Consider the following 13,366-nt stretch of genomic DNA (forward strand, 5'->3'; position numbering starts at 1 on the left):
TAAATGCTTAAGTGCCTACTCTGTGCCAGATTCTATCAGAGAAGAACAGAAGAAATAAACAAATGCTAAATGTAATGGTGCCAGGGATGATAAGCATTTTCCTCTTTCATTGACCTGATTTTGTCAACGGAGCCATCTCACTGAGGCAGGAGATGAGGGCAGGGCAAAATGGCTGGGCAATTGGTCGAGACCTGTCAATCACAGAGATTTGTTAACCACAGAGATTCAGGACACAGGCACAGGATAGTGCCTGAGCACTGTACCTCCTCTGCACCTGATACCAATCAGGAAATGCTTTCTTCAATCCTTCCAGCATGGGATCTCCACAGGAGCAAGCCAAGCCCTGCACCTGATACCAATCAGAGATTGCTGCCTTCAATTCTTCTGGCATGGGATCAGGCTGAGCTCTGCACCTGATACCAATCTTCTGGCACAAGATCGGGCCGGATTTTGATATCAGGAAGAAGATATAAAAGATGACAGCTGTTAACTTTGCTGCCCCTGCCTTCTTGTTCTTGCAGCGGCCTGCCCTGAGTGCAGGGCATAACTTCTCTTTTTCCTTCACAGCACTTTTTCTTCTTGAGCACTTCTGCATTTCTTTTTCTTCTTCTTTGCCCTAATAAACATTAAACTTCCACATTTATCAGTTGTCCTGTCCAATTCTTTGAACAGGACAGTAAGAAGCTAGAGAGTATCACTGTGCTGCTAGTCACAATATCCAGTAACATCACCAGGAGGCCTCTCTCTGTCAATCACCACCAATGCCACCAAGCTTTGCCCTTGGTGAGCGGGTAGCTACTTAGCAACTGCGATACCGTGGGTAACTAGTGTGCCAAGTCACTGCCCATGTCTTCCCAGTAACCTGTGCCAGATTTCTCCTTTCCCTCAGGGCCTATCGTCTGCAGTCCTCATCCTGATATCAATTTCCATATCAACTGAAGTTTTTTTGGCTGCAAGCTATAGCATTTGTACCAGGGATTGAACCCAGATTTTTGCACTGAGATACATCCTCGCCCTTTCTGAGACAGGGACCCACTAAGTTGTCCAGGCTGGGCTCAAACTTTTAATCCTCCTGTCTATGCCTCCCAGAGTGATAGGATTACAGGCATGTACTAACACTCAGCAATTTATTCTGGGTAACTAAACAAAAAAATTGGTGAAAAGAAGCTGAATGACTCATGAAATGAAGGAGGACCTGATCCACCATGCTTTGGGAATGACAGGACCCAGGGAGTCTTGGTAGCAGCTCCTCAGATAGTCTCTTTATGATATCAAAGGCAGAAGGGCTCTGCCCTGTCTGCATTAAGCTAGTACAAACTCTGCCGAAGACATGGAGTGCCAGGAGAGAATCTGACTGGCTGACTTTGGCCATGTGTCCACCTTTGGGGGTGAGCGTCATTGTGATTGGGACCATTTGTATAGAATGAGAGAGTTTTCCCCAAAGAAAGACCAAAGAATGACCAGTGACATCAAAGGAAAGGACACGGATGCTGCACAGAAAAACAAAGATATTCAGAGGACCGGACCTGGGTACCCATGGCTCCTGGTTTATGTCCCTGTGGACCATCAACAGAACCCTGATCATCCTTCAAGTCTCCAGCTCTGGTGACAGCTCCTCTCCACAGCTCTATCTGAAGGCTTCTCAGGCAGAAGTAATTGTTCCCTTCTCTGAGATTCTCAGGTACTCTACACCACACCTCTGCTACCAATGCGACACATGGCTTATCTGTGCCCACTGGAATCAGCACGGAATCTTTTCATCTTGTCTCAATCAACACAATGTTGGAAACATAATGTTTGCCAAATTGAGTGGGTTGAAATCTTTTCTCACTGTGTCAAGACTTGGTAACCAGTAATTTGCACCTGTTTTGAGCATCTCCAGGCAACTCTGGTGGGGGACTTTCTACTGTCCCGGCAGTTTCTCTCTGACTTCTGGCAGCTTTTCTATTTGTGTTGTAAGATTTTCTGGGAACACTGTACTGGTTTGCTTTGGTTTTGAGTTCTTTGTTTTGTGTATCTTATCTTGCTGGGGTTTCTTCCAATTTGTCATTTCTCTTTGTATAAGGGAACTCAACCATTTGTTGTGTGTTCTGGCTGGCAGGAAGGCACTGTGGTCCATTCTTGGTATGCTGGCTTTCTGGATGTTGCTTAAATATCTTTCAACAACTTATGACAGCAAAACTCATATTTCTGAATTAAGAATCTTGGGTTTACAGAAAATATCTCTAGCACTGCCCAAACCTAGTTGAGATTCTTCTGTACTTTTCTGTGGGAGTAGTGTAGTTTCAGCTCCACACTTTCAATGAATTGGTTTGGATTTAGCTTATCTCCCCAACATCGCAAGAGTAGGCACTTCCCCTCACCCACTTCCAATTGTATAGTCATTCTGGATTTTTTTTCTAATGATGGTTCTAGAAATGCCCTTGTTTCTGCAAACACAGAAGTGAGAGAGACATGCTCTCATCCTTTCTGCAGCATCTTTTCACCCTCTTAATTCACAGCCAACAGAACCTAGATTTTAATTTAGGAAGCCATCTCTTCTATATTGCATAGCCATTGTCCAGCTGAGTGAAATATTTCCCCTTTCCCATGTCCAAGGGTGGGCCTCAGAGGACAAGCCAATCAGCTTCATCTTCTCCCCTTGCAACAAAGATCAGGCCAGGCTGGTCCTATAAAACAGAGCTGAAGACTTTGTGTGATGACTGGGAAATTTTGCCTCCTGTTTTCCCCAATGGATATGCGGAAGCAGAAGGCCCTAGTGGCACATACAGCCATCTTCCAACCATGAGAGAAGTCAGCTTATGAACAAAGGTGGTCCTGGAAAGAAGCCAGATGGACAGAACTGCAAAGGAAACAGAGCCAGAGTCTTGATCTAACCATGTCTGAAAGCTCCCTTACCTACAGAATCTTCACTGACTTCAGCCAATAGGGAACCATCTCTGGTTTTGCTCTGCATTGTATCCCTGGCACACAGTAGGTCCTCAAATAGTTTACTGACTGAATGAGCAATTAACTCTTCCAGGATTTATGGTCTGTAGGACCCTTAAAGTTCTGAGGGAAGCAACAGAAGGCTGTAACAAGAAGCAATAAGAAGATTAAGGGCTCTCAGTAAAGGGTCCACAACATTGTAGGAACTTAGTAAATGAGAGGCGTGTCCCCTTAGTAAATGGTAGTCATTTGATTTTGACATTTTTATTATTAGGATGACGATGACGATAATGATGACGATGATGACTAAGCTAAAAGAGACATATTCAATATCAAAAGCAAAAAAGATGGTACTGAGAGCCTGGGCTCTGCTCCACCTACTCACCTCTACCCCAGCCTCCATGCCAACTACTCCATCCATCCCCCCCATCACTTCTACCCATCACCCCCACTCACCCCCCCAATCACCTCCACGCCTCTGTCTGCCACGTGGGGATAACAATCCTACCAAAATGGTGGCAGCCCTGGCCCAGCTGCCTGCTCTTCCCCAGTAGGGGTAAGTGCTTTGAGCTTGGGGATAGCAGATGCCTTCTCTGTGGCCTGGTAAGGGTGGAAGGAAGGAGGGACGCAGTATTACAGGTCCTCCTGTGGGCAAGACCTCCTCCCAAGGATTTCCCACCTCTCATTTTCTTTCTGTCTGGTCTACATCCCTGAAAGGTCAGTTTAATCATCTTCATTTTGTGGATGATGGAGCTGGGCTTAGGGAGGTCATGGAGCTGGCCATGGTCACATGGCCCTAAATGGAGGAGCTAACACTGAAGCCCTGCTTTTGCTGGTGCTTTCTGCCACACTGCATTGATGCTGTGAAAACCATCATGCCAACGACTTTTCCAGGTGCCTAAAGCCATCCTCCAGGTCCAGGTCCTACCAATATTGCAGCATAGGAGTCTTGCAGTTGCTGTGTTACCCCCGCCAGGCTCTGGACAACACCCTAGGTTTTTTCTGCCTGAGGTACAGACCAGCAGGGTCTTGTCAGGCATCCTTAAAACGAGTCACAAAGGTGATTGTCTCTGACACCTGGCTCACCCTGGGGAACAGCCCTGCTGCATCAGGAACAGCTGTGATCCAAGCCTCCCCGGCAACCAAAGCTAATTTTCAGGTATTTAGGAGGCAGATCCTCGGTGACTCACTGTTTGAGCTCTGGTGACCCAGGCCAGGAGCCAGGGGCTGCCAAGAGATGCCCTCATTAAAATCAAAAGGAAATAGTGAGCAAAGGGCAACCCCCACCCTAGGAGAACATGACTCACAGCCGCTGGGAGCTCCAGGGTGGGTGGACTCCCCTCTCTGATCCCCAGCCCCCAATCTTCTCTACCACAGGGTGAGAACATAGCAAGGAGAGGCCCAGGGGAGTCATTAGCAGGAGTGAACAGGCAGGGCTGGAGGCAGGGCTGAGGAACCATGCATAGCATGTTTGCTGAGCTTTAAACCCAAATGGAGGCCCAGGGACCGGTGTAGCTCAGCCTTTCCTGCCTGACTTCAAGCCGAGACCTCCCCAGGGGCTCCAGCCTCTCGCCCTTGCAGTTTGTGTCTGGATTCCTTCCTGGAATTACCAGCCACTGACAGCTCCTGAGTCTCCTCTGCCAGAAAGGAGGCTGACCCAGGCCCCAAATCAAGGCCCAAAGCCAGGTTCTGCTCAGAGACTCAGTGTGACCTCTCTCCTCTATGGGTCTTTCTTCCAGCTTAAAAAAAAAAAGAAATTAAAGCTTAAATTTTACAACTGTGTTAATGTAAAGACAAATACAATCCAAACTGTATTATACTGATTTTGTAAGAAATTAGAAGATTTTAGAGGACACCCCAAAGTTCTATAGGCACTAGGCACTGTGCCTTCTTTGCCTGGTGGATAATTTATCCTTCCTGGGTAAATCCTTTGGGATGCCTGAGCCCAAATTGTGGCTCAGTGTTTATTTAGGCATGTGCTCCAGTTTCCCCTCCAGAGAATGGGAGGGCAGTTGAGGGCTTGCTGAGATCCTTTGGGGAGGGGGTTAACACTGTGCCTGGAGACACTTCAGAGAAGTCCAGGTGCTTAGTAACAGGAAGGAGGCGAGGCTTTCCATCCTTATAACACAGACAGGAAAACTGAGGTTCTAGCAAGGAAAGGACCTGCCCAAGGTCACGTAATAAGCAGAGGAACCAGGATTGGCCACAGACTCAGCAGCTCCCGAGCCCCGAACATTGACAGAAGTGGATGGTCGAGTTATGCCAGTTGCAGGTTGGGAATAGGGAAGACAGGGGAGCCTTGGTTCTTGGTTCTTGCCTCTGGTTCTGCCCAGTGGAACCGTGGAAATGACAGGCTTGGTACTGGGCCCTCCCAGGCTGGGGGAAATGAAGTCTCCCTGTCTCTCTGTGTCTCAGTTGCTGAATTGGTAAAATAGGACTGAGGAAGAAATGCCAAGAATGAAAAGCACAGCGCAGCCATGGATGGCCCCCGGGCTCAGGCCGTGGAAGGTAGGATGGTGATTCTGGAAGAGGTGGGTATTGGGAAGGGTGGAAGAAGGAAGAGAGCCAGGGATGGCCCCCACTCTCACTTCCATGCTGCCTGGCCCCTCCCCTGGGGACTTGGCCAAAGTGTCAGACCTGCAAGAATCACTGCATCCTGGGCACTCCTCGGGGGTTAATGATGGGGAGTAGACAGGACCTGAGTATTTAACTAAGTGGGAGGTGCCCTGAGATCAAAGGCCACCCGGCTCCCTTCCTTCCACTGCACCAGGCTCTTCTGCCCCCTCCTCACTCCCCTCCAGGATGAGACCTCCCCCTGTCCTGACCTTCCTTTTCGTCCTGGGTAAGTGACCTCCATGACCTTCCCCATCCCTACCCCATCTGGCATCCTTGGATGCCCCTGAGCCTGGCTCTACTGAGAGGGTCATGGGTACAAAATGCTGAAGGTCACCTTTTTCATGCCACCAACCAGGGTGATCCTGAGGCCAGTTTGGACTAAACTAGCAGTGGCTAGAGGAGAGGGGAGGGAGAGGAGGAGAATGCAGCCTGAGAAGAGGTGAGGGGCACAGGACAGGGGCTGGGGGGCGCCCAGCAGTACACACAGGGTTCCTCCCCAACCCTGGCTTCTGTTTCTGGCTCCAGCCTGCCTTGGTGGACACTTCCCACCCCCACCAAGACTGAACCAGAAGGACACTGAGGAATTCAGGGAGACTCAGCAAGGTGGTTAGGAAAGATGTCTAATGGTGTCTGGTGAGATCAAGGGGGACAGAGTGCTTCTGGGGGAGACAGGGGCCACCACCTGGGGAAAAGATAACGATTCTTTTGGAGAGGTTTGAACAGCCAATGGGGAGGACCCAGAAGGGGCGAGTGAGCAATATTCTGGGAGACAGTGGGGGCCCATGGGGTGGGTGACGTGGACCTGATGGGGTGGGGATTAAGGGATTAGGGTGCAAAGGGTGCCGTTCCAGGTATTACTTGCTGTCACTGTTATTGGTAGTTGGGTGCTTTGTGGAGGGGAGCTTAACTGGACAACTGATATGTCTGTGATTAGATTTGAGGAGACCTTAGGGCCGGACCCTGGATGAGATGTTCAGTGGTCCTGAGGGAACTGCTGTCCTCTGCCCTCTCCCTCCACAGTGGCTCTGGCCAGTGGGAACCTGGTCCAGTTTGGGATGATGATCGAAAAGATGACAGGGAAGTCAGCACTGCAGTACAATGACTATGGCTGCTATTGTGGTCTTGGTGGTGCCCACTGGCCTGTGGACCAGACTGATTGGTGAGAAAACGGCCAGTAGGGGACCCCTGGGCAGAAGAGGGGCTGGAGCATCCCAGGAGGAGGGAGGATCTGAGGGAACCTGGACACAGAGACCAACCCTCTCTTTGAAGCTCCTCTGGGCCCTTGACCCTGGGGAGCCCCTGCAGGTTGACCATGACCCCATAGGTGCTGCCATGCCCATGACTGCTGCTATGGGCGAGTGGAGAAGCTGGGCTGTGAACCCAAAATGGAGAAGTATCTCTTCTCTGTCAACCAGGGTAGCATCGTCTGTGGTAAGAGAACCCTAGAGTGACCCAGACACTGGGAGGGGTTGGGTACAGAGTGAGACAGGAAGCCCCTCCTGATAGTGACCTTTGACCTTGTCAGGGCCAGAACCTGGGCTGGAGGCATGAGTTTCCCACTGTCACCTAAGACTAGAGAGGCCTGTCCATCTGCCCAGATGCCCACTGGGCACTGGGGCTAGAGAACTCCATGGCCCGTCACCGCAGCCCTCATCCTGCCTTGGCCCCAGTCCTTCCTCCCCAGCCAGAGACACCCCATCCCCAGCAGCTGGCCTCACACCCATCCCTAGGATGGAGCCAGCAGGAACTTAAATTTGAGACAGTAGATCCTGTTCCCAAGGGCAGATTTCCCTAGTAAGGCTGTAAGACTGGGCCCATTTTCATCCACTCTGCCACATCCAGTGCCTATTTGGACCAATTAGCTTCCTTCTGGGGCCCAACTGGGGAAGCAGCCCGCACCCACCACGAGAGTGTGGAGGGCGTGCAGATCAAAGGACCAAGCCTTCCTGCTGTAAAGTCAAGCACAGCCTGGAGGGAGGGCAGGGCCCAGCAGGTGCGGGTGAGAGAAAGACCTGGGACATCAGACCAAGGCAGAGCTGACTCAGAGCTTCTTGTTTCTGCAGCGGTCCGCTCAGCAGGGCAGCTTTGTTAGGTAGTGAGCTCCCCATTGATAGGGGTTCATGCAAGTTTAGAATAATCAGCTGTTAAGATGGTGCTGAGAGAATAAGGGAAGGGAGGTGTCAGGTAGGTGAGACACAGGCTCTGGATTCTTCTCAGGGCTTCACCTTCTACCCACTGTGTGACTTGGGACAGGTGACAGCCCCTAGAAAGTGTCTACTTCCTCAGCTATCATGCTCGCTTTGCCAGCTCAGTCCAGCTCCTGGTGAGAATCCCAAAGAGGCTGTTAGGGCACCATGCCCCTTCTACTCAATCCTGCCGAAATAGTAGGTGTGGGCAGAATCCTGTGGGAATTGAGGCTTTCCTTTGAGTAGGAAGTGAGACACCAGGACCCTTCCGGTCAGGAGAATGTTTTTGTGGGACAAAAGCAAGCCAGAGTCACTCTGGGCAGAGAGAGGCAGCTGCAGCAGAGAGAAGAGTAGCCTTCCAGGGCCCTGGCATCTGTAGCACTGATTCCAGCTAGCTGTGTGGAGGGTGGAGTGGGAAAGTCTGACCAGGCTGGGTATGGGCAGAAAAATGTGCCATGTCCACTCTGATGGGACAAGCAGAGGCCCCCATGCAGGCCTCATCTTGGCCTAACAGCCCCAGCCTGGACACAGGCCACTTGGGCTTGCACAGGCCCTCTGGGGTTGATTGCTGCATTTCTTAGCTTCCCTCTGCTTATGGCCACAGTGCACAGTCACAGGGAAGGGATGTCCTAGAAATACCCCTGGGCAGGGGCAGGTGACAGTGCATAATCACTATGTAGGAGAGAGCTAAGAGCCATCACAGTGCACTTGGGGGAGGAAGGAGGGACACAAGAGCAAACTTCTGGCTGGCTCAGTATCCTGGGCCCCAGCAGGCCCTGCCCTTGCCTCCCACCAATCCCTGACACATCCCCCAAGAGCAGGGGCTTCTACCACTATGGGTGGGTGACAGGGTCAAGAGCATGGACCCACCAGTATCCAGGAGGTGCCCCATCTGTGTCTACAAGCGGGAGGCCTGAACCTCTATCCGAAAGTCATTGACTTGCCTTGTCCCATCCAGCCGGCAGGACCGCCTGCCAGAGGCAGACCTGCGAGTGTGACAAGAAGGCTGCACTCTGCTTTCACCACAACCTGGACACCTTCGACCGCAAATATGTCAATTACCCCAACAAGCTGTGCACGGGACCCACCCCACCCTGCCCATCTCCTCAGCCCAGCCTCTGGCTGCCATAAATCCCAGGCCAGGGGAAGCTCAGAACCAAAGCCCTCCCTCTGGAAAACTCCTTTCCTGCAAACTTGGCCCTCCCACGATGCTCCCAGGCTGTGGCTTCCTGGGCCACCCTTTCTCTCCAGGAAGAGCCCCAGGAGCCATGGGATTCTCTGGTACCCATAAAATTCCCTAGCCGCCCCCCCCAGGATCCTGGTTCCCTCTTCTGAATAAATGCATAATATTTCCCCATAATTTCCCTAATATTCTTTGATTCTCAGATTCTGATACCCTAGGATTTAGTGCCTGCAGTTTCATTCATTCATATTTTGAGCACCTACCTTGTGCCACCCCCATGCTAGACGCTGGAACACAGTGGGAACAAGTCTGGCATGATGGCCCTGCCTACAATGCCAACTTTAAGTCCTTTTACTTTTCCACAACAGTAAGTTTCTGTGGCTCTTTTTTCCTAACCTTCTACAATCTTACCCAAGACAACCATGCCAATTTCTGGGAGGAATATTTCTGGTTTAATGTGAAAAGAAGGAAAAATATCAACCTAAAAATATTGTCCCCACTGTCATCAGGCCTCAGAACACTCCCACCGGCAAAAACTGCTTTAGAGCGATCTTATCTTATCCAAACCACTTTGTCAATGACAGACATCTGGGAGTCAGGGGGGATGTCCTATGGAGTAGTACCCTCACCCCAAGTCCTTCATTTCTTCAAAAAAGTAGCATCAGCCACCAACATTCTACAGTTGTCACTTTGGAGAGACCAGATGGGTCTCACAGTTTTCACCTGCTGTAAGCAGATGCAGCTGGGTCAGACTCTTGACAGGGAGAAGGAGAGTTCAACAGCACTAAAGGATTCCCACCAGGAGGCACACAGCCTACTCTGGAAGTGATGTGCTTTGGCAGGTTTTACTCCTAACTACAGCTACAGCAGCTCCACGAGCTACAATCTGAACCTACTTAATGAGACAAAGGATGTCAAATGCACTGTGCTGGGCAAAGCTCACAGCCCAAGCCCAGTAAACATGGTCTTCCCTCATCCTTCTCATTACCTGTGCTCAACAGTCAGGACTAAGAAATCAAAGGGATGCTTTGTCATGAACTTCAAAAGGCAAAGAAGCTCCGTGTTAACAAGTGAAGTTGGGGATGGACGTGTGCATGTGCTTTTGCTGCTGTGACTCCAATCACTGGAAGGCGGTGTCTTAGAGCAAAAATGGCTTACACGGAGGAGTATGACACGCATTTGTCAGGAAAAGTGGTCCTGAGGCGCCCTCTGGTGTCCATTTTAGACAGAACCCTGAATTTGTCTTACACCTGGATTTCCTTTCAGGGAGTGGGCAGTGTGCTTCTGGGCTAGATAAACTTCTGGGTGTGCATTTTCAATAATAAATATGCTGAGAGATCACCAAAAGAATGCCTTGCAACAACCTTGGGATGATGGTTTCTACCCAAAAATAAGAAACTCAAGGAAACACTGATGTAGGTGGATGGAGAGGTTCTTTCTGGGCAAGGTGGACTTCAGGTATAATAGGAGGAATACCTGGTGATCTTATAATTGTGGAACTGTTCAACAAACCAAAAATTACAAGTTAGGAACCAGAACTCCATGTGGACTCTTATTTTCTCCCCAACCAAGCTGTGGGCTGCTTGGCCACAGACCAGTCTTATGCTGTGTTTTTCCAGGGCTCAATAAATGATCGATGAATGAAATCAAGTAGTCTGTCTAAATTGCACTTGCACATGTGTGTATCTACAGTACCATCTCCTGATTTCCAGGTGAAGACTTGTGAAAAAGGAAAGAAAACCCCTGAACTGAAGTCAGAAGCTCCAGGTTCTCCAACCTTTGTTCTCCCACTGTGCTGTAGATCTCACCACTCAGTGGGGCCCATGGATAGAAACAGCATCTTATTAGAAAGGCAGAAACCTTGACCTGACTCCAGACCTGCTGAATCAGAATCAGTGGGTTAACAAGACCTCCAACTGTACACATGAAAATCTAAGGCATGCTGATAAATGGTCACAGCCTTCATCTCTACATTTGTAAAATGGAACAATGACATTTCTCTGGCAATTTGGTTGTGGCAAGATTTAAATAAGCCAGTATATATAAAAGCAGTTATACGCCTAGCACATAAATGATGCACATTTGTGTCCTGTGAATGAATGAAAAAGATGAATGAATGAATGAAACAGCATAACAATAATAGGTAACATTTATTAAGCACTGGGTATTTTTAGGGCACTGTTTAGGTGCTTTATGTGTATCAATTCACTGGATGGAAGGATGGATGGATGGATGGATGGCCCAAGAGACCGTCAAGGCTGGGGAGGGGACATTGTTACTGGAATGTTTCACAGCTTGCCTCTCCAGTTTTGATGACAGGATTTATATTGGTTTTGCTTTTGTTTCTACTTAGCCTAGAACAAAAGCTATGTATGAAGTATGTCAATTAACTTGATGAACAAGTAATTAGAAAACACAATGGAATTTCTGAGCTAACCAAAGAGTGATTACGATTTCACAGACATTTGTCTGCTTCTTTGGGGTTCTTTGCAGTGTCACCACTATAGAACTGAACTGAATACTTTATTAAGGTTCATTCTTTCCTTTGGTAAGTTGTACAAACTACGCTTCTGGACCTCTGCTGGATGCTGGAGATACAGAAAAATTAAGATCGGTTCAACTGGCAGACAGATGCCAAGTGTTCTACACTAGTCAGTTCTAGGCCAAAGCTAAGGAGGTACCAGGACCAAAGGTTCTCAGGCCTCCATCCTCCATCTAGTTTCTACCCTGACCACTGATTGCTTGATTTCCATCACATCGCTCTTCTGCCCCTCCCCCAACCATCAGCGGCTCACCGTGGTCCACCAGTCCCTGTCATACAATGCTGGGCTCCATCTATTTTTCTGTCTCCAATCCAACTATTCTCATCACTCCTGGGACATGCTCACCTCTTCTGTCCCTTTATTCCTTCACGGAGCAGCTTCTCTCCACCTGTTTCCTTTGCTCTCACATGCATTGAGTGCTTTACAAATTCTGCCTCTTCCAACTGGAGACTCAACCTCCTCTGAACTGTCCAGCCATGTGCTTAGACCTTTCCTAGTGCTGCTTAGTCACTTATTTGGGTTCTCTACAGTGGAGGCAGGTGGCCTTGGATTCAAACTCTGCCTCTATTACCAATCTGTGATCTCAGGCCAGTTATTTATGTCAGTAAATGGAGTTAGAACCCTCAGCCTCGCTGGTGGTTTTAAGACTGAGACAATGTACTCAAGTACCAGGGACATTATAGATACCCCATCTTCGTTCTATCACCCTGTGTGTTTTTTGCCTCCCCTACTGCATTCATTACACTGATGCTAAAGAAGTATCTGTTCAGTTGAATTCATGGGCACTGGAACTATTCTAAGGAAGTGACTCTATAGATAGGATAAATAATATACTAATTCCTTGGAATAGCCACTGGGAAACTATCATCTGAGCGCTCCTCATCTTATGGTCCCCAAAGTCAAATAGCTGAAAGTGGCTGGAAAGATGATGCAGCATTTTCCTTGGAGGGCTGCAGTCTGTAATGTCCCCAGGTCAGAGTACATGGTTGGGCCAATGCCACACACTGAAAAGTCAGCAGGCTGGACTAAGTGTACTTGATTTTTAGAATTCACTCAGCAAGCACAGCATTACTTTTCCAGTGGCAAAAGGCAAATGAGAAGTGTTTGAAGAATTAAGTTTCCAGTCTTTCTCCAAACTGTGTATCCTTAATATACTGTCCTAAATACATGGAACTTCCCACTCCAAGGTTCTGCTTATGATGGTCCTTCCATGATAAATTCCCTTGTTCCCTATTTCTGCATCATATCTCCCCCTGCACACCCAGTCCAAATGTTGTCTCCTTCATCAAATCTTTCAATTTCTCTGCTGAATTCACAGCCATCTTACCAGCCTTCCTTTAGGGCATATGTTCCCTTGGGTCACAATTACATGTCCACTTTTGTCCCTGGTCTGAAAGCTTTTTTGTTGTTTACTGAGACAGGGTCTCACTGTGTAGTTCAAACTGGCCTTAAACTCATTATGTAGCCCAGCCGGGCCTCGTGGCAATCCTCCTGCCTCAGCCTCCCAGCCTGGAATTACAGGCATATGCCACCACACCCAGCTTTGAAAGCTTTTCGAGTACAGGATCCATGTCAGTTTCAATGCCCAGAAATCAGAGCCATAAACAGTAGAGTCAATAAATGTTAGATGGATTCTTGGATGTTTGGATGGGTGAAAAAGCAGGGAAAAACCTCAGACCCAAGTTCTTATACCACAGGGAAGTTCCAGCTAGTTTATCCAGGAAGTTGGAAATGTTTCCTTCTACCCAGCCAGAATCTATCGAGTGGCAGGACTGGTTTCAATACTTTTCAACCAAAAAGTTGTAAATCTGCCTAACTATGGTCTGAGAGTTTTCTTTTCTCCAGCAGTCCAGCGAGAACCAGAGACACAGGGCATTTTATGAATTATTGTACAAGCCACGATACGCTGT

The 13,366-nt window shown here is 48.8% G+C and overlaps 1 protein-coding gene across 1 annotated transcript; it reads left to right on the top strand.

Moving 5' to 3' along the window:
- Positions 1-6,546: 6,546 nt before the first annotated feature.
- Positions 6,547-10,577, top strand: Pla2g2e (phospholipase A2 group IIE). The gene is made up of 3 exons (XM_004851063.3): positions 6,547-6,703; positions 6,869-6,975; positions 8,689-10,577. The coding sequence occupies exons 1-3, from the start codon at positions 6,600-6,602 to the stop codon at positions 8,859-8,861; spliced, it is 384 nt and encodes a 127-aa protein (XP_004851120.3). The 5' UTR covers positions 6,547-6,599; the 3' UTR covers positions 8,862-10,577.
- The last annotated feature ends 2,789 nt before the right edge of the window (positions 10,578-13,366 follow it).

This window comes from Heterocephalus glaber, unplaced genomic scaffold (genome assembly GCF_053883595.1).
Source record: "Heterocephalus glaber isolate CG9 unplaced genomic scaffold, H.glaber_assembly_v1.0 deba00001452, whole genome shotgun sequence".
Taxonomy (NCBI): Eukaryota; Metazoa; Chordata; class Mammalia; order Rodentia; family Bathyergidae; genus Heterocephalus; species Heterocephalus glaber.

Coding starts and splice junctions, on each gene's coding strand:
- Pla2g2e (XM_004851063.3), top strand. CDS start 6,600: ATGATGATCGAAAAGATGACAGGGAAGTCAGCACTGCAGTACAATGAC. Junction 6,704..6,868: donor CCTGTGGACCAGACTGATTG/GTGAGAAAACGG, acceptor ATGACCCCATAG/GTGCTGCCATGCCCATGACT. Junction 6,976..8,688: donor CCAGGGTAGCATCGTCTGTG/GTAAGAGAACCC, acceptor TGTCCCATCCAG/CCGGCAGGACCGCCTGCCAG.